The sequence below is a fragment of the Osmerus mordax genome, chromosome 19, assembly GCF_038355195.1.
Source record: "Osmerus mordax isolate fOsmMor3 chromosome 19, fOsmMor3.pri, whole genome shotgun sequence".
NCBI classification, from domain to species: Eukaryota; Metazoa; Chordata; class Actinopteri; order Osmeriformes; family Osmeridae; genus Osmerus; species Osmerus mordax.
Window position 1 is genome coordinate 7,251,380 of NC_090068.1, and position 24,617 is coordinate 7,275,996.

The 24,617-nt window shown below is 49.0% G+C and overlaps 3 protein-coding genes across 10 annotated transcripts in view; 1 reads left to right on the plus strand and 2 right to left on the minus strand.

The window, feature by feature from the left end:
• Positions 1-19,216, minus strand: part of specc1 (sperm antigen with calponin homology and coiled-coil domains 1) — a 60,228-nt gene extending 41,012 nt beyond the window's left edge. For 2 of the 5 annotated variants that reach the window (XM_067256834.1, XM_067256840.1), the window contains exons 1-4: positions 19,183-19,216; positions 17,734-17,773; positions 5,799-5,975; positions 5,212-5,347 (exon numbers count right to left, since the gene is read on the minus strand). In XM_067256834.1, coding sequence (XP_067112935.1) covers positions 5,212-5,347; positions 5,799-5,951 — 289 coding nt within the window. In that variant the 5' untranslated portion in view covers positions 5,952-5,975; positions 17,734-17,773; positions 19,183-19,216. Of the gene's footprint in view, positions 1-5,211; positions 5,348-5,798; positions 5,976-10,386; positions 10,419-15,249; positions 15,318-17,733; positions 17,774-19,182 lie in introns of those variants that run through there. The other 3 variants (XM_067256836.1, XM_067256838.1, XM_067256835.1) reach the window with 3 other exon arrangements.
• Positions 19,217-19,819: 603 nt separating this feature from the next.
• Positions 19,820-21,801, plus strand: timm22 (translocase of inner mitochondrial membrane 22 homolog (yeast)). The gene is made up of 4 exons (XM_067256802.1): positions 19,820-20,078; positions 20,362-20,558; positions 20,870-20,942; positions 21,089-21,801. Exons 1-4 carry the CDS (start codon positions 19,820-19,822, stop codon positions 21,163-21,165), a joined length of 606 nt encoding a protein of 201 aa, XP_067112903.1. The 3' UTR covers positions 21,166-21,801.
• Positions 21,802-21,875: 74 nt separating this feature from the next.
• abr (ABR activator of RhoGEF and GTPase) overlaps positions 21,876-24,617 on the minus strand; it is an 87,815-nt gene continuing 85,073 nt past the window's right edge. For all 4 annotated transcript variants that reach the window (XM_067256798.1, XM_067256799.1, XM_067256800.1 and 1 more), the window contains 2 exons: positions 23,692-23,842; positions 21,876-23,258 (listed from right to left, as the gene is read on the minus strand). In XM_067256798.1, the coding sequence (XP_067112899.1) occupies positions 23,169-23,258; positions 23,692-23,842 (241 nt within the window). In that variant the 3' untranslated portion in view covers positions 21,876-23,168. The remainder of the gene's footprint in view (positions 23,259-23,691; positions 23,843-24,617) is intronic.

The window sequence follows — 24,617 nt, forward strand, 5'->3', positions numbered from 1 at the left end:
GGGGAGAGAGAGAAAGGGCTGCTGTTGAGAAACTGCTCACCGTCAGCACCACCATTAACTCCCAGTCCTTGTTTACCGCCAGTGAAATATGTCTCGGCCGGGTCTTAATGAGATGGAGATGAGTGCTGAGCTCTGGCGTGGGGGGGGGGGGGGGGTGACGTGTTGGAAGTTCTCCTGCACCCTGCCTGGTGCTGATGACTCAGGCGGAACCTCCCTGGCTGTCCTCCCTCCCAGGACAAGTCAGGCCCTGCCAGCCCTGGAGGGTGGCAAGCCCTCACCACTCACCCCCATGTTACCTCAAGACATCCACAGCCCTAACCCTACTGGTCTAAGTATAGGATAGGAAATCAACAGGCTTTACAGATATGCCTCCTCCCTTCAAGGACAGAGCAACGCAACGGCGTGCGACAGCCGGACTGAACGGGACTGTGACATCCCACAGTCTGTTAGCCTGCCTCGGTTTCAAGAGAGGCCAGATACGGATGCTAAGCAGGTACAGAATAAGGAAATGGACTGTGTGGTATGGAGCTCTGCCCAGCACACATCCCAGCTGGGCCCAGGGCTGGGCAGGGGGTTATTTATAGACCGGCTCTGTCCTCTCTCCCTGTACTCCACCGGGGATGTTCTCCAGCAAAAGCTGCCGTTTAAATATTGACGAGGCGCTTAAATAAGTCATGGGTGCGTTAGCCCCTTGTCTGGCGGCACAGCGTGGAGGATGTAGCCTGGTTTACCGCTCGCGGCGCATAGGAGGGACTCCGTTACCCAGACACGCCGGGGTCGTGGCGTTAGCGCGGCCCCCTCATGATGGCTGGCCCTGGGTCCGGCTGTGGAGCGGAGGACTTGATGCAGGGGGTCGTGTGGGTCCGGAGGACCTGGCTGTCTCTCTCCTCTCTGCAGCAGTAATCAGTGTAAGTGCTGGGAGGGACCCAGGGGAGGGGAATGGGGGTTTGGCTGTGGGACAGGCCGGCTGCAGGGACGCTGGGGCGGGGGAGGAGGCCTGGTCTCTGGGGGTTAGGCCCCCGCTCTGGACCGAAAAGGCACCTCACTTCACTAAATAAGCAAACGAGTTCAGGTGTCGTCCCAGAGGACCCAGATGACAGCTTTTAGCTCGTCATCCTCGAACAGGCAGACGGGAGGGGCAGGACTGAGCTCTCTCAACATGGAATCTAGAAGGAAACTCAATAGGTTCTTCCAAATTGAGGGACATCCACTTCAAATCAGACCGAAATTTGCATCCACGACAATGAACAAAAGCGCTGCTCGATTTGCGACGTTCACGTTTGACAGCGAGTCTGCGTGCCTGACAGTGCCGTTGGCCCTGTGTCAGTCAGGCGTCTCTTCAAGTGACAATGAGCTGAAAGGAGTGTTAACGAGACAAACTTGACGGATCCGACAGCCGACATAAAGACTTAATGAGGCACACCTTTCCAGTTACGTAATCCCCTTCTGACAAAAGCTAAACCAGCCCCATCAGAGGGGGTGGAGAACACGTTGACAAAAAAAACCTGGAGCTGTACTTATCTCCTCCACACGCCCCCGGTACGTACGCTATGACAGCACAATCTCTCATCTCGACAGGCAGCCGTGTCTAGAGCATTAGAGTCTGAGAGCTTTTTTTGTCAGGTTTCCCTCTTAAGTATTAAAGGTAACCCTCCCCTTTTCCATCGTCAACCCCTGCCTGGACAGCCCCGATTCTGCATATCACATCCCAACATTCCCCTTGGCAAAATACCACAGAGGGCCCCCGGGTCACCTGTCTAATCTGTATTCAAATAAGCCGTCTCCCTGGAGTGCCATCTCTGAGGGAACAGGAGGCGGGTCCTGGCGGTTCAGGGGGGGAGACGGCAGCTCCGCTCCCCAGCTCCGCCTCCCCAGCTCCGCTCCCCAGCTCCGCTCCCCAGCTCCGCTCCCCAGCTCCGCCTCCCCAGCACACACGGCTGACTGGCAGTCCTGCTCCCACGTCTCTGATGGGAGGGCTGGGCTGGTGACGGCTCCATGAGGACCAGTCTGACCAGTCCGGTTCACTGTCGACTGCACCTGCCTCAGCCTCGGGGCCACTGGCCCTGTGTGTGTGAATGTGTGTGAGAGGGAGTGTGTGTTTGAGAGAGTGAGTGTGTGTGAGAGTGGTGTTTGAGAGAGTGAGTGTGTGTGTGTGTGTGTGTGTGTGTGTGTGTTGTGGTGTGTGTGTGTGTGTGTGTGTGTGTGTGGTGTGTGTGTGTGTGTGTGTGTGAGAGAGAGTGTGTGTGTATGTGCTCCTGGGAGGCCCATGCTGAGTCACCGAGCAGATACTGTCAAGCTGTATTAGGTGTGAGGTTTCTGCACAGACTATCACGGTAGGATGCAGTAGAAAAGTAAACTCCCAACCTTAATTAGAGTTGTTGAGGTCTGGGAAAAACAGATGAAACGCTTCTTCCTCTCTTCGGTGGCCTCATAAACGATTCAGTTGGATCCAGAGGTTGAAAACAAATATTCATCTGTCTCTGGTCTAATGATTCTGCTACTGCAGTGGTAAACACACCGTGTTCTTATGTTTATTTTTATTTTTTCATGGTTTACAATCGCTGGTGTACAGCATGAAAATCACAGCCAGCTTATTAACCCTTCGATTGTGCATCGCTGCCAAGGGAAAAGATGGTGCCAGCTATGCCAAAACAGAAGAAAAGGCAGAATAGGTGCCAACCTCCACCGATACAGACCCGGGGTTTGGCAACCACGTCCTTATCTAGCACTTAACACACGCCGGCCTTGTTGTCTAGCAGTAGAATATTCCGGACCCAGCCTCCTTCTGGAGTATGGAACCATCATGCATGACACATTGGCAAGAATCGCGTTTCTGTCCTGAGGAGTGAAAAGTACTTGAAAACTCATTCACAACCCCCCCCCCCCCCCCCCCCCCCCCCCCTCCCCCCAACACGGCCGATACATTTAAAGCAAACCAGGGGGCTTAATTGTGTCGAATCTTGAGAAGCTTCTTCACGACCACACTTGGTTCTGCCGCTCCACTGGACCCCCCCCGGGGCTTCTTTGTCTCGTGGAAATCAATTAGTCTCGCTCCTATACAACAGCCCGAAGAGAGACGTGAATTAGCAATCTACCCAAAACACAACCCCCCCCCCAAACACTGTGGGGATAGGCTTCAGGAAACAAACACCGTTCGCACAGGGGGATTTTCCAAGGGGATGCTCTGAACACGGTTGCTGCATGCGGATCTATACTGTGTGTGGTTCTCCAGTTCATGTGGAGGAGGCAGGGAGGTGGTCTGTGGTAGCTGACACCGCAGTTCGGTGGATTCCGGAAGACAGCAGTCTATATTCCATCTGTAACCTACCTATTCATACACACACACACACACAAACCCACCACTAATTTAAAATATCAGGTCTAAATATAAGTCTTGAAAAACCACCAGGCTAAAAAACGCCAAAACGTCCTTGATCGTGTAATTCCAGAGATTGAGGAGGAGTGCTATTAAAACTCCTAAAGTGTGTAATGTAATTATCTCAGGCAATAAGCCGTGCCCTGATGGAACGCTATGCTCTTTCCCCACGGCCAATACGGGGGGGGGGGGGGGGGGAGGGGGGGGGGCGTAGAGGCAGGAAAACAAGTCTCCTTGCTGTTTACCTGAGGTAAAAATAAAATAAAAATAAAAAACAGGAGCCGTGCTTTCGAGCCGGTGAAAACAGTGTGTTCAGCTCCACCCCGTCTCCGTATTCCCCACACAATGCCAGAGCTGTAAAAACCCGACATTCCTCCGTGATGCGAGACGAAATATGTCTCCCCGTAATTCGGTTATGCCCAAACCGCACCCACGCGTGGAGGTGGAGGGCGCACACTTGTTTTTCCGTCCAAGGAATCAGCACGCTCCCTCGCACAACACAGGCAAGCCCTGAGTCATCGCACGGATCCTCCCAGCTAGAGGGAACGAGTCACATCTAAAAAGCCTTTGTCCACTCTAATTGTGTACTCTAATTGTTGATTTTTCCAATCGTTAAATACCTCACCCTTAAGTCTAATTCAAACAAGCTGCTTATGGCAGCAGCTCTCGAGCTATTCTGTTATTCGAAGAGGACCTCCTGGATCAAATAAATGATTTACAAAACGCCGAAACGTGGAAACAAGCTAGGTTATTGTGTGTGATGGACTTCAGAGGGGCGAGCCGAGTGATCTATGAGGGATGGGTGTGTTCTCCTGGGAGTGAGAGTTTGGTGGGGAGCTCCTGTCACTGTGACAGAGTAATGTGCTGAGGGCGCTGTGGAGGTTTGCACTCAGTCAAGCACAAGGACTGGGTGTTCTCCAGCTCCATAGACATGTTCACCCACAGCTGAACCCTCCAAGCCTTGAATGCTGAATACCAACAAGACGCACACACACACACACACCGAAACATATAAACGAACACAAAGAGCTCAGCTCTCTCAAGATAAGAATGAGGATCATTCTTCACCCTTCCATAGACCTCACTGGAAAACAAATGTCATATTTTCCGTGTCGCGACAAAGAAAAATGGCCACGGTTCAGAGAAATGACCCCAGGATTTCAGAGAGGAAAGCATGATTGTGTCCACTCTGCCAGGATCCGGCTCCTTAGAAGTCTTGGACCGTCTAACCGCCACCCGCACATCTTAGTAGTCCAGCCAAACGGGGAACAGACTCAGTTTAACATCAAGAGGACAGAGACCAAGGGGAAAGATCTAGCGGCCTCGACATGAACCGTTTGGATATGAATGATGAGCTGTGGCCCTCTAGTGGTCATTGGTGGGAGGTAAGTACAACTGAAGTTTCAGCTGTGTTGGAAACAAAAGATGAGGATCTCTAACTGAAGTCACTGGAGAAAAAACACGATTCTGGCAATCCTCTTGCAAACGTACATGGCGGTTCCTCCACACTGACACACTCAGCTTGTAGAAAACCAACAATAACATTCGCAAGGAAGCACGGAACAGTCCAGAATAATATTGACGTTTGGCTGTTCAGTCATACTGTGTGGGAAGGGCAGAGTGCTCAAATTCAGGTAGACTGTTATTTCTGTGGGAAGCCGGCCTGTAAAAGGGAAGTGCTCTTTTTGTGTGTGTGTGTGTGTGTGTGTGTGTGGCTGTGTGCAGAGCACACAGCAGTTTGTTTGTCTTGTGACTGGCATGTGTGTGTGTGTGTGTGTGTGTGTGTGTGTGTAACTAGACTGTGTTCCAGGGGACACCGTGAGCGTGGAGCCTACCTGAGAAGCCTCGAGGCCGGGCCTCCGCCAGGTCAGAGATGGCTCCGCTGGTCACCGTCTTCCTCATCCTGGAGCCCGACGCCATCGCTCCCGCAGCAGGCTTGGCCAGGGCATCGTCACTGCTGGCTCTCTTCAGCTGCAGCGCACACACACACACACACACACACACACACACACACAGAGCGGTTTAGGAAAGGGAATACATTAACATTTACCCCAAACTCATCATGTAGCCTATCAATATGATTGTGTGTGAAGCACACAGGATTAGACCACCCCCCCCAGGAGAGACGAATAGAGAGATCCGGCTGTCAGTCAGTGGTGCTCGAGGCTCGAACGTTCCACCAAGGTCAGGAAGGCCGCAGGTGGCCCGCAGATTAACTGGAGAATTGAGTTTTCCAATCATCCATGGATAGGAAACACGAGTGACCCTCTCACACAAATGGGATAGGTATCCCATCTCTCTCTCTCTTCCCAACAGACCACCTCTTTGTCATAATGGTGGAAAACTGTGTGATTAGAGTGTGTGTACAATGTGTGTGTGTGTGTGTTGCGTGTGTGTCGAGAGCGTGGTTGCAGCAGCTCACCCTGCTCTGGCGCAGGTCCGAGGCCAGGGTGTTGGAGGATCTGGAGGTCTTCATGGCGAAGGCGGGGGCGGAGGGGGCGGCCGAGGCCTGCCTTGGCCCGCTCCTGGAGGCTCGGCTTGGCAGCCCCGCCTTGGCGCTGCCCCCTTTCAGCATGGCTCTCTGTCTCCTACCTGCAGCCTGGCATAGGAAGGAGAGAACGGGGTCGTGAATACGGACCGATCAGAATACCATCCGATCAGAATGAGGATCGCCCACGACGATGGACGATCGTCCATCTGGATTCTCAAAGGAGTAGGAACTGAGACAAGCTAGGCTACACTTCGATGAATGGCTGAATAAGGCAATGTGTGTGCGTGTGTCTTGAGGAGGGAGTCAGCTCAGGGTATGTGAGGGAGGATAAGGGGATAATGGTGGGCCTGCTGGCCAGGATACCGCCCAGCGGTCGCCTCTCAGGCTGGCTGAGGTAGGCCCGCTTCCTGTCAGACAGAGGGGCAAACAGGGAGGAGAATGACCCTGTACTTACTGTAAGTCACTCTGGATAAGAGCGTCTGCTACAATGACTAAATGTAAACACACTGCCCCTATCACATCTCCTCCACACTACCGGGACCAGGAGACCGAAATGTTAACACAACACCCCACCACTTCTGTTCTGTAGACACTTTTTATAGATATATTTGTGGTCTGTTCTGACTGCAAGTCAAAGTAAGACAGGAAATGTATAGAAAAGGGAGATGTGAAGACATGCAGGAAATGGCCTCGGCCGGAATCGAGCCCAAAATTGAACAGTTATAGCCCACTTAGTACGGAGCATATTACTGGTAAACAATAGGAAAGGGCGACACAAAGGGCACAGTGAATAAGACAGAACGGGGAACATATTAATGCCACAAACATTTACTGTACCTGGTGGTACAATGGGTTAAATAATAATCAAACACGAGACTCAGATCCTCCACAATGGTGCATTGTTTGTCAGGGTGTGAGTGCAGGAGGAGGACCCAAAGCAGGGAGAGGCAGACTCACAAAAAAAAAAAAAAAAAAGCATATGTATTCATCAAACCAGGAACAAGCAGGGTATAATCACATGGAGAGTCACCAACAAAGACCGAGATAAGGAGCAGACATACACAGCAGGCCACAACTACACAGACGACAACAAACAAGCACTCGAGACCTGGACAGACACTTGACCAGACACAGGTAGAAGGAATCCCAGCCCACGCAGGGACACGGGAGGGCAGAGCGAAAACATGCAGCTAGGCTGGGGCACGGCCATGGGCGAGACAGTGTCGAGGACAATGGTGGATTCCTTCGGAGGAAGGGCATGTCCAGGGGAGAAGAGACACTTAGAGAAACTCCCTCCCTCCCTCGCTATCACACTCCTCTCTCTCTTCCTCACTATCAACGCTGGGATCCAAATGATTCTAATCCTCGCAGCACTTCCCCTACGGCGGGCCCCTCAGGGCAGCACTGTGCAGCAGATAGTGTTGCACCAATGTCATATCAAACCGGGCAAAGGGCATCGGTTCAAAGTGTCACGTGAACCACTCTCCTTGTCGCCCATCTCTCAATGCCCACGGCAGGTACCTTCTAGCAGATTGACAAGGCTCTGCAGAAGCAGGCCTTGTATTTATAGCCTGGTGCTTCACCTCCAGGGGAGCAATGACAGACAGAGTAAGCACGGGTTAAACAAGGCTGGCTCACGACCAACACCAGCCACCTCTCACACACTAGCAGGACCGGAGGCTGCAGTAGAGAACATCCTGAAGCTGTTTCACAGTGCGACCGGTGCTACGTTTTACACTGGACTGTAATTAGAGAAACCTCATGGGCCCTTCCGGCCTTATCTGATTGGAGAGCACAGAGTGAACTCTGTTTGGGGGGGGGGGGGGGGGGGGAGAGTGAGTGTACTGGTGGGGGGGGGGGGGGTTCAGTATGTGTGTGTGTTTGTATACTGTAGGTGTGTTTGTGTATCCCTGTGTGTGTGTGTATGTGTGTGTGCGTGTGTGTGTGTGTGTGTGAGAGTGTCATATGATGCGAGGCCCTTCCTCTCATGGCGAGATCGTGTGAATGCCATCCATCCCGCCTGGCCCAGTCTGCCAGACAGCTCTAGTACCACAGCCAAGGGGCCCGACACTGGAGCACCAAGACCAGCTTTACACGGAGGCTGGACGTACCACGAGGTACTGCTCATTGTTAAATAGCCGAGTCCAGTTGTGAAATAACAGAAATTGAGGAAGAGGGTGGGGAACTGACGTGGTGTGTCTCCTTTTAACCTTGTTTATGTTTCTTTCCAAGACAGACCTGACAGAATGGGCCGTGTGACTAACTCCGCAAGGCCCATATTCTGCTGAGATGGTCCTTCTCAGCGCTAGGGCAGCCTGTGTGCTGAACTGTCTGGCTCTGACTCTGCACTGCAGAAGACAAACGAGAGTCGTCTGGTTCACCTTCGTAGAATCGGTGGTCCTCGACCGACCGTGGTTATGTAAAGACAACCTCTTAAAGATCTGCAGTAGGGAGAAGGGCAGTTCTTCAAAAGTCAGGACTGTGTCCCACATACACTACAATGACCTGATTAGAAACCCAAATGTCTCAGAGAGAAGAGAGGAACACACAGAGAGAGAGAGAGAGAGAGAGAGAGAGAGAGAGAGAGAGAGAGAGAGAGAGAGAGAGAGAGAGAGAGAGAGAGAGAGAGAGAGAGAGAGAGAGAGAGAGAGAGAGAGAGTGAAAAATAGCTTGAATGTCGAATCCCTGCATTTCTAGCTGCCTAGTCACAAACCCAGGTTTTATGATAAATGGAAATCCTGATGGCAATGATGAACGCATTGTTTTTACAGCTCTTTTACTTCAGTTGAAAACAATACTAACTAAAACAAACACCTCTGAAGGATCATGGGTGCCAGCCCAAATGGATTGTGGGCAAGCTATATATGGATTTTTTTTGTCAACATTATGTTCAAACGAACATAATGAAAAGTAGCTGATTCCTAGCTTCAGTCCCACAGAGCCACGGCCCTAACTTTTGGTTTGCTCATGTCCTTAATTACATTCTTTTGGCAGCTGAAAAAATGAATGTTAGGGCTTCCCTTACAAGAGAAACCCTCAAACTATTTGCCATTAGACATGGGAGCAGGGCTGCCGGAGACTGATAAGGACTGGTTGCAACGAACATTTGTTATCCCTCTGAGATTGAGATGTAAATTCGCTCTGGATAAGAGCGTCTGCTAAATGTAAATTCACCCATCTGTTTTGTATGACAGACAGTTTCAGTCATGCTAAAACCTGCAGGCCTACTGGATCCCATACGCAACACACACTGTAGTTACCCAGCTACCCCACATACACAACACCCTGGCTAACTGATAGACTGTAGTGTACACTAATAAAGGAACTATCTGACATCACACTGAAGCTAGGTTAACACAGTGGGCAGGCAATGGGTTGGATAGTTAAAATGTAACCAGGCACAGTGCTTGTGTGTGTGTGTGTGTGTGTGTGTGTGTGTAGCTGAGGGAGCATATGGGGATATGGCAGGCTCCCATCATCAGCAGCAGAGCGTGGCAGGGACACCTCACACACTCTCTCTCTCTCTCTCGCTCCACATACGAGCATCACCGACGGCACAGAGCCTCTCTCATCAGAGTCTCTCTCAGACCAGCCATCACGACGACTGACAAGCCTCTCTCAGACAACCCCCCCCCCCCCCATCCGCCACGTGATGAGCTCGCTCGCCCCAAACTTCCTGTGTTTTTGAGGAAGGAAGACGGTTTCCCCCGCCGCCTACGCGAGCCTCCGCTCCTCCCGAGCCCTCCAGTGCTCGCTCCCTTCAGGGACAGGACCGCAGCTGGAACGGCTCCTCCGTGAAGCTGCCACACAGGCTGCACGCGGCTCGCTCTGTTCCGAGCGCACAGAACCCCCCCCCCGCCAGGGAGATGCCAGCTGAGACCCGTCACTTCAGACAAGACAGACTGAAGCACGTGAGCGACGCGGCCTTTACTGATGCCGCCCGCAGACCCCGCACTGTAGCCCTGCTCCTTCTGGCAAACCTGCTGTTACTATCATGTATTAAAGTGAGAAGCTAACATGAGCAGAGATCGGATCCATCGAGCATTCCTTCCTCCCTCCGGAGGAGAGCAGAACCGGGTGTCCTCTCTCCTCCTGCCCCGGCCCCCCCGTTTGGCAGCTGCCTGGAGAGGGAGGATGTTGGGCTTGAATATCACGCTGCTCCATCACATCCTCTCAAGTGTCCCGCGTGGCCCGGCCCAGCCCCGGGCGCAGGCCTCGCTCCCACAGGCTTTAAATAACCCCTCGGCCTACACACGTAGAGAGGAACTGCTACTCCAGTAAGGACAAACACGGCCTGTGACTTTCTCAAACAGCGGTCTGTTAGAACAGATGGGCCAGAGACAAGGCCTGCCAGCCCACATGGTCCACGTCTCGAGTGGCTGTGACGCTTGTCGTCACAGCCTCGAGGGCGCGCCTCTGTAAGGTCAGACCGAGACTGAAACACAGGTCGAAATCACTGGAGGAGAGATATCAGATCAGGAGAGAGTAGGAAGGCTAGTCTTGTAAAAGGAGTACTTACAGTGGGGAAGAGAGAAAAAAACTGCACTGGTCTTGAGTATCCTCACAGGTGTTTAGGAATCATGTGACTTGGTCCCAGTCTGAGTTTCAGTGCCTGCCACTGCTCTGAGTGATACACACCCTCACACACACACACACAGGATAATCCTACTTGAGTGAGAGTAGCGGTAGCCTTCCTCAGCACCGCCTTTCTGAGAATGAAAGAGAGGAGCGACAGAGAGAGAGAGAGAGAGGGAGGGAGAGAGGGAGGGAGAGATAGAGCAACGACCAGGAGTAGCAGCTGCCTCTAGTGCTCTACACAGCAATAAGGACACGGAAGCACTGGAAGTGGATGTGCCTCTCTCTCTCTCTCTCTCTCTCTCTCTCTCTCTCTCACACACACACACACTCAGTAGTGAGAGGAGAGAGTCTAGCCACGAGGAAGTTCCTTCTCCACTCAGTTTTTCCCTCTTTTTTCCCCCCCCTCACCTCAAGTGAAGTTGCCTGGATGGTAAGAGAATGAGAAGAGCTGTGTTTTATGAAATGTTTAGCCTACTTTCCGTCTTGGGAAATGTTCACGAGCTATTTGTTTCGCAGTTGCATCTGCATCATGAGTCTTCCCTCTTTCCCCCTATGCCACTGGCTTGTCATTTGATTCACCTTGAATCATGACTGTGTAGCTGAGGGCAAGATGACACAATTACGCTATTGTACACCGGCATGACAGTAGTTTAGAGAGCTCACTGCTTCACTTCAGACCTATATATGTGCGGTTATTCACAATAATATACTCCATAGGCTACAACCTCAATAAAGATTCTGAATTCCAAGTTTTTGGAGGGCAGTCAGACCACACTGTCTCCTGAACCAACATAGAAGCGCTAAAACAAAGTTGGTCTTTGTCTCCGAGCCTCTCCAACGAGCAGAGGCGCAGTGCTGTGGCTGTGGCGGGGGTCGACATTTTATACATTTTCCAACTGTTCTAATTTGGATCCGTCAGCCTCCGGCATTACATTTAGTCATTTTTACATTTAGTCATTTAGGCATGCCAGGGCCAGAGGAGCGTGTGGGTAGTGGGAGAACGCTGTTTTCTGGTTCAGGGTGAAACAGGCTTTGGTTTGTGGTGTGTGGTGCGAGGGGGAACTCTGACTGACCACACCCCTGCACCATACAAAAGTCTGTTTCCAAGGCTCTGCGAAGGGCTGAGAAATGTCTCTGAATGCTTTACAGGCACCACATCCTGTTTGACACCCCACATAGAGATGTGGAGCCCGATTAGGCCCGAACGGCCTGCCTTCCGCTTCACCAGAGCCTATTCACCAACAACACTCTGAGGAGAGTCGAACAACGGCCGTTTGACCGATACAATATCAGTCCTGTCCAGCTCTTTCAATGTCGTTGTCGAGATTTTTCAGCCAGCGAGAACAGACTGACAGCAAAGGCTCTGCTGAATTAATTGGGGGACGTAGCCAGGCCTAGCATCAGTCGGGCTGTATTCCACCGATAACATTACCACAGAACACCAGCGCTCTAGCGTGTCACTGTCAAAAACACTAGTTTCATTCCTTATCGGAGCAGCATCTCGATGCTGGTGAACGTGAACTTGAGTGTGAAGGTTTACACCCTCGTGTTATGACTTGTCCCCTGAACACAAACTAGACACATAAATGGCCAGGAAGTGTGAGAGTGGTTGGGCAAGAGAATAAATAATGCAAGACGGAGGTGTGGATGTGTGGCCGGCGGCCGCTTTGTTCCCGAGGAGGCCACCTGTCTCAGTGGGATACGTGAGAACACCGGCCTGTGTGGAGCGGATCCGCTCGATGTCTCACTCCTTAAGAGATGGAAACATGAGAGGCGGTCAGACGGAGCCTCCGAATACAGACGAGCGCCTCTGCGACCCTGCACGCTTCCCCACGCCGTCTTCATCCTCACTCCTCCACTCTCTTTTTCTCTCCGTCTCTCCAGACGAGAAAAAAATCAAAAAAAATATCACACTGACTCAGATTCTCCACACGTCTAACGGCGAGAAATACAGCCAATCGTTCTCTCCCGGAGACGAGAGGACCCCTGTTGCCGTGAGCCTCCATTCGTCATTCCTGAGCAACACAATCATTTTTAAACAAAGATGGAGGAGGACATTCTTTAGATCAGAAGACAAACGTGACTGGTATGAAAACCAGTATGGTTGCCTGTTGCACCAGGCAAGGGTAACTCCTGAGGACACCAATGAATGGACAGTACGTGGGCAGATCCTCAAAGGATCCGGATCCTCCAAAGATTAAATAATCAAACAACACGACGCTACACAACAGAGGGAGGGGACCCGAGTCGCTGTCGTCATCGGGACTTGTCCGTTAAACAAAGGTGGTGAGGAGGACTGAAGCATAATAGATTCCTATTGATTGTGTGGTAAAGAGGCCCAGAGCCAGACTGGCTCCCGCACAGGAAAAACCCCATCAGCTCCTGAGATAAACACTCCATGGAAGCACTTGAGGCTCTGGCAGTCAGAGCCAGGGGCTTCCATAAATGTAACACTAAAAGCTAACCTGCATCCTCACAGGGGATTCTCTCACTACAGCCAGGGCTAGCCCTCAGCTGAGCAATGTACCAGTGTGTGTGTGTGTGTGTGTGTGTGTGTGTGTGTGTGTGTGTGTGTGTGTGTGTGTGTGTGTGTGTGTGTGTGTGTGTATGGACTGCTGAGACATCACCACAAACACAGTGAGCATCAGTGAAACATCTGGACATTAGCCAGTCAGTCAGAGGGCCAGATTAGACCACACTGGAGTTATATCAAATTCCTGTCAGAAGCAGCACTTTATGTGCATAAGACTTTCATTAGGCTTACAGTCAGTGTGTGTGTGTGTGTGTGTGTCTGTGTGCATGTGTGTGTGTGTGTATGTGTGTGTGTGTCTGTGTGCATGTGTGTGCGTGTGTGTGTGTGTGTGTGTGTGTGTGTGTGTGTGTGTGTGTGTGTGTGTGTGTGTGTTAGGGGTCCACGTCAGCAGCTCTTGAGCATCTGTGTAGCACCTGGAAGTGTTAGCCAGTGTGCTGAGTCCTGGGCTCAGACGCTCTCTGAGGGAATCAGGAAGTGTGTAGTACGAGTCATGCTGGGAGCCAGTCTCTGCTCTCTCCCTACGCCCCCCTATACCCAGGGGGATTGGGAACAGAGTTTAACATTAATATGGATTCATATTTAGTGAAAGCAGTAGTATCAAGGGTCAACCCCAGGGGCAGTTCCCTCGTGGTCAAGCCCATATCCCTGCCTGAGTGAAAGATATTGATTATAGTGCTTTCAAACAGTATCATCGTATCACATATTAAACTATTAGACTAAATATCATATATCAATCGTTAGACTAAAGCTATGCCGTGCGTGTTTCGTTCTGAAACAGAGTCGCCTACTGAAGGGCTGACCTGAGGGAGACTGTCACATGAAGGAACGGGAACAGAACAAGCCCAGAGGAGTCAGTCATGAGGGATTGTAACGGAGCGAGACCTTCTTTATTCTCCGATAAAGGCTAGCATTTCAGTCCAAAACAAATACACACAGCCTATACGATGTCAAACTGTTGCACTCACGGTCTGCTCCAACCCAAAGCAAGTACAGTTACAACTAAGCCTGTGGACTGTAGATGATACATGCAGATCGATGAAAAACCACCTCGCCGCAAAGGAATATGCAGGTAGTAGAAAGTTGTTTAAGCTTTAATCGCCATTTTTTCAGATTAAAAAGAGATGAGAGGAATGGAACGATATGGGGAGAAACTGCTGAGTTTACAAGCATCTCCCTGCATCTGAGCTGGCTGTCTGTGCATCGACGTGAGAGATAGCCCTTTCCATCACCGCAGAGAGAGAGAATACCTAATGTAATTCGGTCACGTCGGAGAAAACCGAGCCAGCCACGGCCTGAATGTCATCCAAATTCAACATCGTTGGTCTGAATTCACTATCCAGGCCAGAGGACGAGATGAAAACCTCATGTATATTTGATGTTTCATCTCTCTCCCGCTCTCAGAGCCGCGCTCCCCAAGGGCCAAACTTCCTGTTCTGACAGAGCCAATGGTCTCTCCACCACTTCGGCCAGTATTTTCTCCTCTCTCCTCTCCTCAGCCAAACTCCTCTTGCCTGGTGAGTGGGAGGCAGAAGCCATAGAAACCAGCGCCACCTCCAAGGAGCTGTAGCACACAGCCAGCACGGCCCTGCAACTCAAGGAAGTCGCTAATAGCAACCTGCTGTGTGGCAAGGAGATGGAATACTAGGCCCACGCAAATATTGTCCAACTCAGAACGCGCGTTCCTATCTGTGACACGGGAGCAGGTTGGTTGATGTTAGACGTGGGTGTTTTCAGTATCAGTCGCATGAGGACGGAATAATACTAGCTCTCGCTCTCTCTGTCAGCTGCTGTGAACAAACATTTGATGGCACTCCCAAACCCAAACCTCCGAGAAATCCATAAGCTCATCCACTCCGCTTTCCACACCCGTAACCGATATCAGACATTGATTTTTCACCTTGAGCGATGTCTTACATTCATTGTAAAATAGATCGAAACCTCAGAGGATTTGCAACACGGCGAAAAAGCCAGAAGACATTTCACTCTGAGGACGTAGAAGGATCTGACTGAATAACTTGGGCCAGATGAACGATGAAAGAGGTAGCATTCCTCCCAGTTAGTGATGCTGATTATCATTCTTCACAACAAGCATGCATGTCGTTTCCTGTACATTCCACCACCGTCTACCAAAACAGACCCCGTAGCAAAAAAACCAGGGCCCTGAAGCCGCCTTCAAGGCAAATTGCTGGCTATGCTTAAGATCTACAGACGGAGAACATTATCCAAACAGATAGTTAGCATGTTAAACATAACTCATATCATCTCGCCTACCTGTCCATCCACGGCAAGACGTGGTGAGAAACCGTGAGTGGCAGACGGCAGACGAGGGCTGTCATTGCTCACCATTGTTTACACTTCCTGACTGTAACGCGACCTGCGACTTGCAAACACACAAGGGCTCATCTAGCTCAACGTGAGAGCTTCGACTGTTCCCTCGCAGCGACTGAACGAGTGCCAAGCCGGTGCCCGTCCCTAACTCCCCGCTGCCCAGCTGGCCTTATCTCTGCAATGAAAGACGTGCCAGTTCACCCAACGGTATGCCGACCAGGCCTAGCCCCCTGGGCAAAGATAACTCAGCGCTTGTTCAATTCAAACAGCCCTGTGTTTGTGTGTGTGTGCATGTGTGTGTGTGCATGTGTGTGTGTGCATGTGTGTGCATGTGTGTGTGTGTGTGTGTGTGCATGCGTGTGTGTGTACATTTGTGTGTGTGTGTGTGTGTGTGTGTGTGTACATGTGTGTGTGTGTACGTGTGTGTGTGTGTGTGTGTGTGTGTGTGTGTGTGTGTGTGTGTGTGTGTGTGTGTGTACATGTGTCATGAGTGTTTTCACTGGTGTCAGTGCATGTACAGAGGGGGAGGAGGGGAAGGATGATGATGATAGCAATTTCTTTAAACTCCTCGTGATGAGGGTAGAGAGCGCCACTCTCATTACAAACAGCAGGGTACCCTTCCAGAACAGACAGCGTGGAATAATTGCCCTGGAGTGGTTAATTACTACTTGATGGAGAACCAATCGGACAGACAAAAAAGCATGGAGAAGCAGAACCATTCAGTGGAAGTCTTAACTGTCATGAGGATATGAGTTATGGAGACTTTTTCACACAGGATATCCTGGTGTAGTCGTCCAGGGGAGACACAGGGGGGCTATAGAGGATCAGGTACTGTAGCTATCAGCCAGGGCTGCCCCCAATGACTGGGCCCTCATCCAACCTCTCTCTCTCTCTCTCTCTCTCTCTCTGGCACCATATCATAAACCGCACAGCGGTGAAATAATCATCTCTGGGTTTCCCAATTCTACACTGTCAAGTACATTAATTAATCTGCACCATGCGTGGCATATATAACATGGTGCTTGTCTACAAAAGCAGGGAATTGCCATTATTCAGGCTTGAGGGACCGAGCCAGCAAACAGGACTGTATTGTACCCTGAACCCCCTGTTGTGTGCTAGAGCTGTATTGCATTGCGGTGATGTACTGTAATCTGCCTGTGTCATGTGACATCACTGCCGAGTCTGTCTCTCTCTGCTGACAGCAGCTGGATGAGGACGTTCTCCCATGGCCGTGTCACCATCACTCCTTTATCATACTTCAATATGAAGAGGAGGACAGGTAATCATGGAATGCTGGATGGTGATGAAGCACACCGTATCCAGAACATCAGTCATATAAATACATCCTGCATTCCATCTTTGTGGTGCAGCACTGAGGGGAAACCTAGAAAGTGCCTTTGAATCAAGGCCACTCGGTACCCTCAATGACCCCCCCAGACACACAGCCCATTGTGAGCCCTGACTCAGGTGAACAGGACACTTTAGTCCTAACGTACTCAGATTACCCCGTACCCCCCCTCCACCCACCCGTAGCACCCCCGACACCCCCCACCTCCACAACTGGACCTGCCCCCCCCCCCCCCTCTGGCAGCTCACCAGAGGCCAGGCTATTAATAGCAGCTCCAGCCCTCCAGAGAGAGAGAGGAGCCCGTAATGAGCTCAGCAGTGGAGCGCAGCACAGCCATGATGAAGATGTGACTGGGAAGCAGATTTACTACCCTTGGCCCTGCTGTGACACGCAGTGAGGACACGTAGATAGGTGACTCCTAGATCCCAACGAGCCAAGCTAGTGGGGGTTGTCCTCCCCTTTGCCAATGACCGTAAGCTGTGAAAAGGACCGAATGCTCAGGGATGAATGGTTCCACTATACTACACTGGCTTGAATGTCAATCACATGGTTTGAGGTGACCTCTCTCTCCCAATAATCTGGAACAGTAGAAGAAAGGCACAGCTATTTAGCTTCTCTCGTCACTACGGCACAACTCATCACAACATCGAGGAAGGAAATGAAAGTAGAACGATATAGCAGATTCGGCTGTATGGGAGAGGAAGTTGGGATTGTGCAATGTTTTGGAGGTAGTGAGTATGTAGTCTTAGTCCACTTCCTCAGCAGCAGTTTGTCCGATTATACAGTTGATCCAGACTACCACAAGGGCCAAGCGGCCTGCTCTGTCTAGGACAGGGTGTTCTGTCTTCTGCCAAAGACAGATTTCTAGCTATTTCCATTTCTTGGATGGTTGGTCATGAGCAAAGCAAGGGGTGTAATTACCTACATATAAACTTTCACATAGTCTGGGAAAGGAGTTTGTGCTTTCGTCTTGGCGTTCTCCTTCTACAGCGCCATCAAAGGAAACTGAGAGTGTAAGAGTGGAGGATGTGATTTGTGGCCCATTTTTTTTCCGACAAGTGAAACTAATATGCCCTCACCTTATTTGGAGTCGCTTTGTCCCTTTTTGTCCTTCTTCTTCTGAAAACACAAATAAAGGGAATGAGAAATATGGTCTGACCTCGAACATATGTTTGGGGGAAGGCAGCCTCAGAACTTTCATTCCCTTCAGTCACTCTGACATGACACAATTGCACACTGTAAAGGAAGACCAAAAATAGCAGCTGCTTACGAGTTTAAACATCATTTTCAGGTGCTCATTTAACTGTTCCTGAATCCTCTGACTGTGTACTTTATGGGCGGACCCAAGTAATAGAGGAACTGTGGCAGAGCACACAGTAGCTCTGTGTACCATTGACTGCCATAATGAAGCACTTAGGGATCTCTTAAAGAAATAACAAGGTATGCTGATGACTAGACTAAAATCAACAAAGCTGACTGCCACACCAAGAAGCTCTAATGAGGAACAACTGGATGGTTGATCATGTGAAATGAATACCGCAATCCACACTAAGTACCAATCATGCCAAGTACCATCTGACCATCTTATCTGAAGTATGCAATTATTATGGAAACAGGATGCTCAGGCTGATGATTTACATTTACACATTTAGTCATTTAGCAGACGCTCTTATCCAGAGCGACTTACAGTAAGTACAGGGACATTCCCCCGAGGCAAGTAGGGTGAAGTGCCTTGCCCAAGGACACAACGTCAGTTGGCATGACCGGGAATCGAACTGGCAACCTTCGGATTACTAGTCCGACTCCCTCACCGCTCAGCCACCTGACTCCCTATGATGATGCAATGAAGGTACAATACAACTTTAAGCCTTTGATTACTGCACCTGTTGTCCACTGTCACTGCATCTATTTATTGAGTTACTTTTAACTGAAAAACTGACGTGACAAGTACTATAGTCAAATGTAGCTTGCGTAAAAATCACAGCGATATATTTTACAATATAAAAATACGGTACTCCGTACTTCACAAGCGGAGACATGGCAGTGGAATGAGCTTTACCGTTCATCATTCAATCATGAGAATCTGTCCTGGCTGTTTGAGACTGCATACAGCCAGTTGTAACATAAGCGTGTTGACTTGAAAGTCACTCAAGTCTACGAATACTAGAATACGGCAGCTTTCTTCCTGATACGTGAAGTGACATTAAAGACACTGAAGGAATGGTTCACCTAAATAACCAATAGCTTTTTCTAAGCAGTGTATCAATGGCAGTGTATCAATGACAGTCATGACAACCATGACAACTAAAAGTCAGCTAGCTAGCTGTCAAAAGTACTGTACTAGGAATAGCTGTCAACGGGCATCTGGTCGTCATTTTCTGTCAACCTCTCAAAACTCGACATAAATCGACTGCCAAATGGTTCGAATGGAAAACGTTTACGGACATTGTTTGCTAGCTATATAGTGTCGGTGTATACGGCTGGATAACAATGCAGAAGAGCAAGAAAATATTTGTTTCTCATCTCACCTGTAACGTTGCGGTGCGCTGCTGTTGATGTGATGATGTTCGCGCGTGGACAGAACTGTTCCAGTAGGTGGTGCGAGCGAGTTTGGTGCAGTGTTTATAAAGCACTCTGGGAGATGTAGGTTTATGCACCGAAATCGTTTTCTTACGTAAAAAAAGTTTCTTATATTGTATTATTACATTTTTACAAAATTACGAGATTATTTGCTAACGTTTTTCAACAGGTTCAGTAAAAAACTATCTTCCTCGCTGCTTTTTCACACCCACACTACACAGTTTTATAAAGTCGTTCCACAATATTTGTTAATACAAGAATGCCAGAACTGTATTTTTAAGTACACGCAGCGTATTTCCAATTTAAATATGAAACAACTGTGATTTGACGTCTACAATTTATACTGAAGGTCGTCTGCAGAATCAAGTTGTGTCGAATCAGCGTAAGAGTAATAAACTCTATTGCAATATGAAGTAACTCAAAGTAATATAAAGACAAAACATATATGTATATAGGCTATATATAAAAATATTGATCTCCAACTGATCAACATTTATTTAATTTATCGGCACCCTTCTGTATATGTTGAATCTGCAGTCCCTTGTATTTGTGGCATTTACTCAACTCACGCTGTCATTGCACAACATGGCGACGACCGTGGATGGTGGAAGTGCTCCTGTTCCAGGCGCTCAAGGCTCAGCCCCGGCTGATCTGAGTGCCGATAGTGAGCAGTTCCAATACAGTATGCTTCTGGAACACTTAATCGGGGAAAAAAGGCAAATCAAGGATCTAAACCCTACTGTTATGGGAGGACTTCCAACCCCATTCAAATCCGATGAGGAAAAGATGATACAACGGGGAATGGAGAGCTGTGCTTTCAAAGCAGTCCTGGCGTGTGTTGGAGGTAAAAACAACCTTACAAGATGGCTTGCAAACACAACTATGCATAGGCAATTACCTAAACACATGTCTGAATCATACTTTATGTAAATCACCAGCCAGAGTAATGTATGTCACGTTAGTTCAACCGTTTTGTGTCAGGCCAGGGTCTGTCCAGGCATCTGTGAGAGGCCGGAGAGGGCCGTGGTGGTGTAGTTGACGTCCCTACACTTGATATTGACTGTTTGCACAGCCCTCCTTTCTAACAACTTACAACAACACGTTTCTCATTTGTGTTTCCTTAACAGGCTTTGTCCTTGGAGGAGCTTTTGGTGTTTTCACTGCAGGCATAGACACCAACGTGGGGTTTGATCCCAAAGACCCAATGAAAACCCCCTCAGCACGAGAGGTCCTCAAAGACATGGGCCAGAGGGGGATGTCATATGCCAAGAACTTTGCGGTTATTGGCGCCATGTTCTCCTGTACAGAGTGCATCATCGAATCAGTAGGTTGCTATAATACATCCCTCTGACATATTGCATCAGTCTGTCCCATTTTGTACATTATTCATCTAATCGTTATCTTAATGTAAGTAACAGGCAGCTCCTTCCACACATGTACTAGATCTACTTAAGTAATTACTAATTGGTAGCCTTAATGGCAATAAGATGCTCATAAAGACAGATGAGGGTCAAGTCTGGGCTGTGATCAGTGCCGATTATGGTCTTGTACTGCCCTCTTGTGGCGGGATGTTGTCTTGCTGTTCAATACCCAAGGCATGTTCTCAAAATCATTGTGTTGTTTTGACATTTTCAGCACAGGGGTAAAACAGACTGGAAGAATGCAGTGTACAGTGGCTGTGTAACTGGTGGATTGATTGGATCCCGAGGTAGGTTTTACATATCATTCACTGTCATTATTGCCTTACATGCAAAGCGGCTTAAGAACCTCACCAGAGTTTCAGACCTATGTCAGACTCTTGGAATGAACTAGATATGTCATCTGTTTAATCAGTCTTTTCTCTCTGTTTTCCAGCGGGTTTGAAGGCAGGGGTGCTCGGATGTGGAGGCTTTGCAGCCTTTTCTGCTGCAATTGAGTATTATCTTAGATGAACCACTCGGGAGACCACCTGACCTCTGGGGACTATGTCTGAGGACTCACCAAACTCTCCAACCAGATGACAGTGCCTCATGGAAACACAAGCTTATGAACATTGCCATGTTGGCCTGTCTGAACAGCAAGTCCACCTACACTTGGGAATGGTCAACTCTGGCCAGCTGGCTATTGTCATATTTAGTTTGTCCAGTGCTCACCTACTGAGTGAGTGTCATAATGGGTGGGCTTGTTCACCCATTATATGGCATGCTGGGTTCTCTACCTATTTCCTGATAGTCATGCAAGAAATTGCCAATCAACCAAGGTCGGCTAAACATAAAAGTAGTATCTACTGACCAAATGTGGTGGTGCATATACAGTAGGCTATACATGTCCTTAAAACTGTTGCCCAACTGACACCTGTTTATTGTACAACATTAAAACCTGTTACAGTACATATTCACGTTCCCCTAAATTCTATAGTAATAAACAATTGTTTGTATGTTCACCAGAGAATATTCATTCTGAAAGGAACTCATGTCTAATAAATAAATGTGCTGTTTGTTAATAAACATATATAGTCTACATACAGTAAAATTGTTTGTTGTTGTGAATGACTGAGGTAAATTGACAAAGTGTAATAATAAAATGAAATCTTTATACTATAAACTGTTGCTACCAGTTGCAAAACAGCTGAAAGATTATTGTAATGAAAAATGACGAGAGCAATATTTCAGTACACTTTTATTTATTTTACTAAAAAGAAAAAAGTTCACATGTACATTTACCCTTGTTAATACAGTATACTCAAGTTCTTCTCAAAGGAAGTAAAATACAACATTTTTTGATTTGATTTTCATATTATATTAAAAATATCAAATAGTACTCATCTAACAGTGCGTATTTAAGATATGTAGCAGGCTTGATAGCAGAAAGGTTGGCTTTGTACAGCACTAATGGGAGATTGATGGTCCAGCAGAAAACCAGCAGTGACAACCTACCTTTGTGTTACCCAGCCTGACTTGATTGACAAGTTGAACATGCAATGAGGGCAACTACACAAATCATCCCATAGAATATACTGGCGTCATAAGACACTCGGAACAGGCTTGCAATGGAATGACAAGAAAAAAGCAAATGTTCCATCATTAGTTGAATTTTTCCACAACCCTCATCTCAAACACTATAGAATCAACTGTTAGAATTCATACTTTTTTTAGTTTGTTCCTGTGATCGTTTCAGTACAGCTTGGCCGTGAATGAGAAAATGAGGCTAAAAAACATCACTACCTGAAAACTTCAAATGACTGACTCCTTGGAGCAATTCTCTAGTTGTACTGGACTGTACAGGCACACGTAATATATATATTTATAATAAATAGGGCAAATTTTGGCCAAGACTTACAGAGGGGGGAGGGCTGTGCTTTCGAGCGCACACAGAGAAATGCGATGGCTTCCTGTTGTCTTCCATCACCTTCATCAACACACACACATATGCTCTGGCGATGCTTAGACATACTCACACATAGCCCTCCTCGGTCACATGCACAAAGCCAAAGGGGAAGAACAAGAAAAAAAAATCAAAACAAACAGACCTACTAAACAAATGATATTTATAAAATATGTAAATGCCATATTTCTGGAATGCCTCTGAACAGAAAGGGAGAAGAGGGTCGAGTAACGGATCAGGCCTGGGCTCACTGGCTGGAGGGATGGAGTGTGGACCTTCTCTCCTCCAGAAAGATGGAGGGTGGATCTGGGTGGAGCTCTCCACCCAAAACCCAGAACTGGATACAAGACGTGACTGTAAGAGCCGGCGGGGGAGGGGAGGGGGGGGGGATGTGTGTATCCATCACCCCCCTGATGTGTCTCTCAGTTTTCCTGTTAAACTGGGAGGAGGAGGCGTGAGGGGAGGGTGGGGGTCTGTACAGTTAAAAGGAGCTGGAGGGCGTCCGGGGGTGGTGTGTGTCGAGTCCGTCTGTCTCCTGCCCCCCCCCCCCCCCCCCCCCCCCCCCCCAGCTTTACACGTCAGTGGAAAAGTAGAGTGTGTTCCGCTTCAGCTCAGCGAAGGAGATAGGAGGGTGCTGCAGGTAGTACAGCAGCACCTGCACCTGAGGGACAAACACACACACAGATGAGCACACACACACCATCACCGGACCACAACACACACACACACACACTCAGGAAGAGGCTGGAAGAGCAACTCCAAAACATTCACTAGTAGACACAATATGGAAGGAAGTCACAGGGCTAACAAACAACTCCCTGTCTCTCTCCAGTAATGGAGACTTATGACATTCAGCTGGGCGTTCCTGGTGATTGATAGAAGTGATTGTTTATGTGGTCCAGAGCAGCTCACTGGTGCACGGGAAGCTGTTTATCACTCCACTTCTGGCAGAGATCCAGGAGAGGGGTTCCCAACGTTATAAATACAGCTGGGAGACCACAGCTTCTCTGATTGGGGTCAAATGGCTACGTGGGAGTATCAGCAGCACACACACACACACGCATGAAAAAACAAACACGCACACACACACTGACCTGTGCCATGACGTCATGTGACCAGATGTCGGAGGCGGTGGTGATGTGTGCCTTGGAGATCTCGGACTCGGAGGGCCTGAGCAGGGTGGGGCCGAACACCGTGCCCAGGTTGTGGAGGGACATCTTGTTGACAGGCTCCTTCTCAGCCACCCTGCAACAGCAGCACACACAACCCGTTAGAAACACACAACATGTCAGAAACACACAACCCGTTAGAAACACACAACATGTCAGAAACACACAAGTCAGAAACACACAACAAGTCAGAAACACACAACCAGTTAGAAACACACAATAAGTCCGAAACACACAACCAGTTAAAAACACACAACCAGTTAGAAACACACAATAAGTCCGAAACAGACAACCAGTCAGACACACACGCAACCAGTCAGACACACACCATCAGTCACTCACACAAAACCAGTAACACACACACACACACATCCACTCACACACATCTTTATTTCACTCAGACACAATCTAATAGCATTCTGTCTAGAGAGATCGCTAACGCTGACAGGATAAAGTAGCAACCTTTGACTGTAGCTGTCACAATCCATTCAGTCCAAGCGTTTGTGCCATGATTGTAATTCCCCCAATTGACCAACAGGTGTCCTCAGCATTGCGTGAAGAGCTGATGCTGATCTCTGAGAGCCTGCTGGGTGCTAACGAGCAGAAGAGCGACGAGGCTGCCACGGCTGTGAGGAGCAGCAGGGGGCAGTCTAACGCCCTGCCCTGCCAACCTCGGATATCTCCCCTCCCCGATCATGTGACCCTGTGGCGGTGACCCGTGCATCCCCACACTTCCTCTCCTATCAATCCGCTCTCACCGCAAGGATGAACAGACCTCTCCTCCGGAGGAGTAGAAGCAAGGCGATGAGTGACTGGTGTAGACACATCTGTTCTACTGTAAACTCAAACTC

Excerpts from the sequence above, each read along its gene's own strand:
- timm22 (XM_067256802.1), top strand. The coding sequence starts at position 19,820 with ATGGCGACGACCGTGGATGGTGGAAGTGCTCCTGTTCCAGGCGCTCAA. Across the intron at positions 20,079-20,361 it reads AGTCCTGGCGTGTGTTGGAG|GCTTTGTCCTTGGAGGAGCT; the intron begins GTAAAAACAACC and ends TTTCCTTAACAG. Across the intron at positions 20,559-20,869 it reads CAGAGTGCATCATCGAATCA|CACAGGGGTAAAACAGACTG; the intron begins GTAGGTTGCTAT and ends TGACATTTTCAG.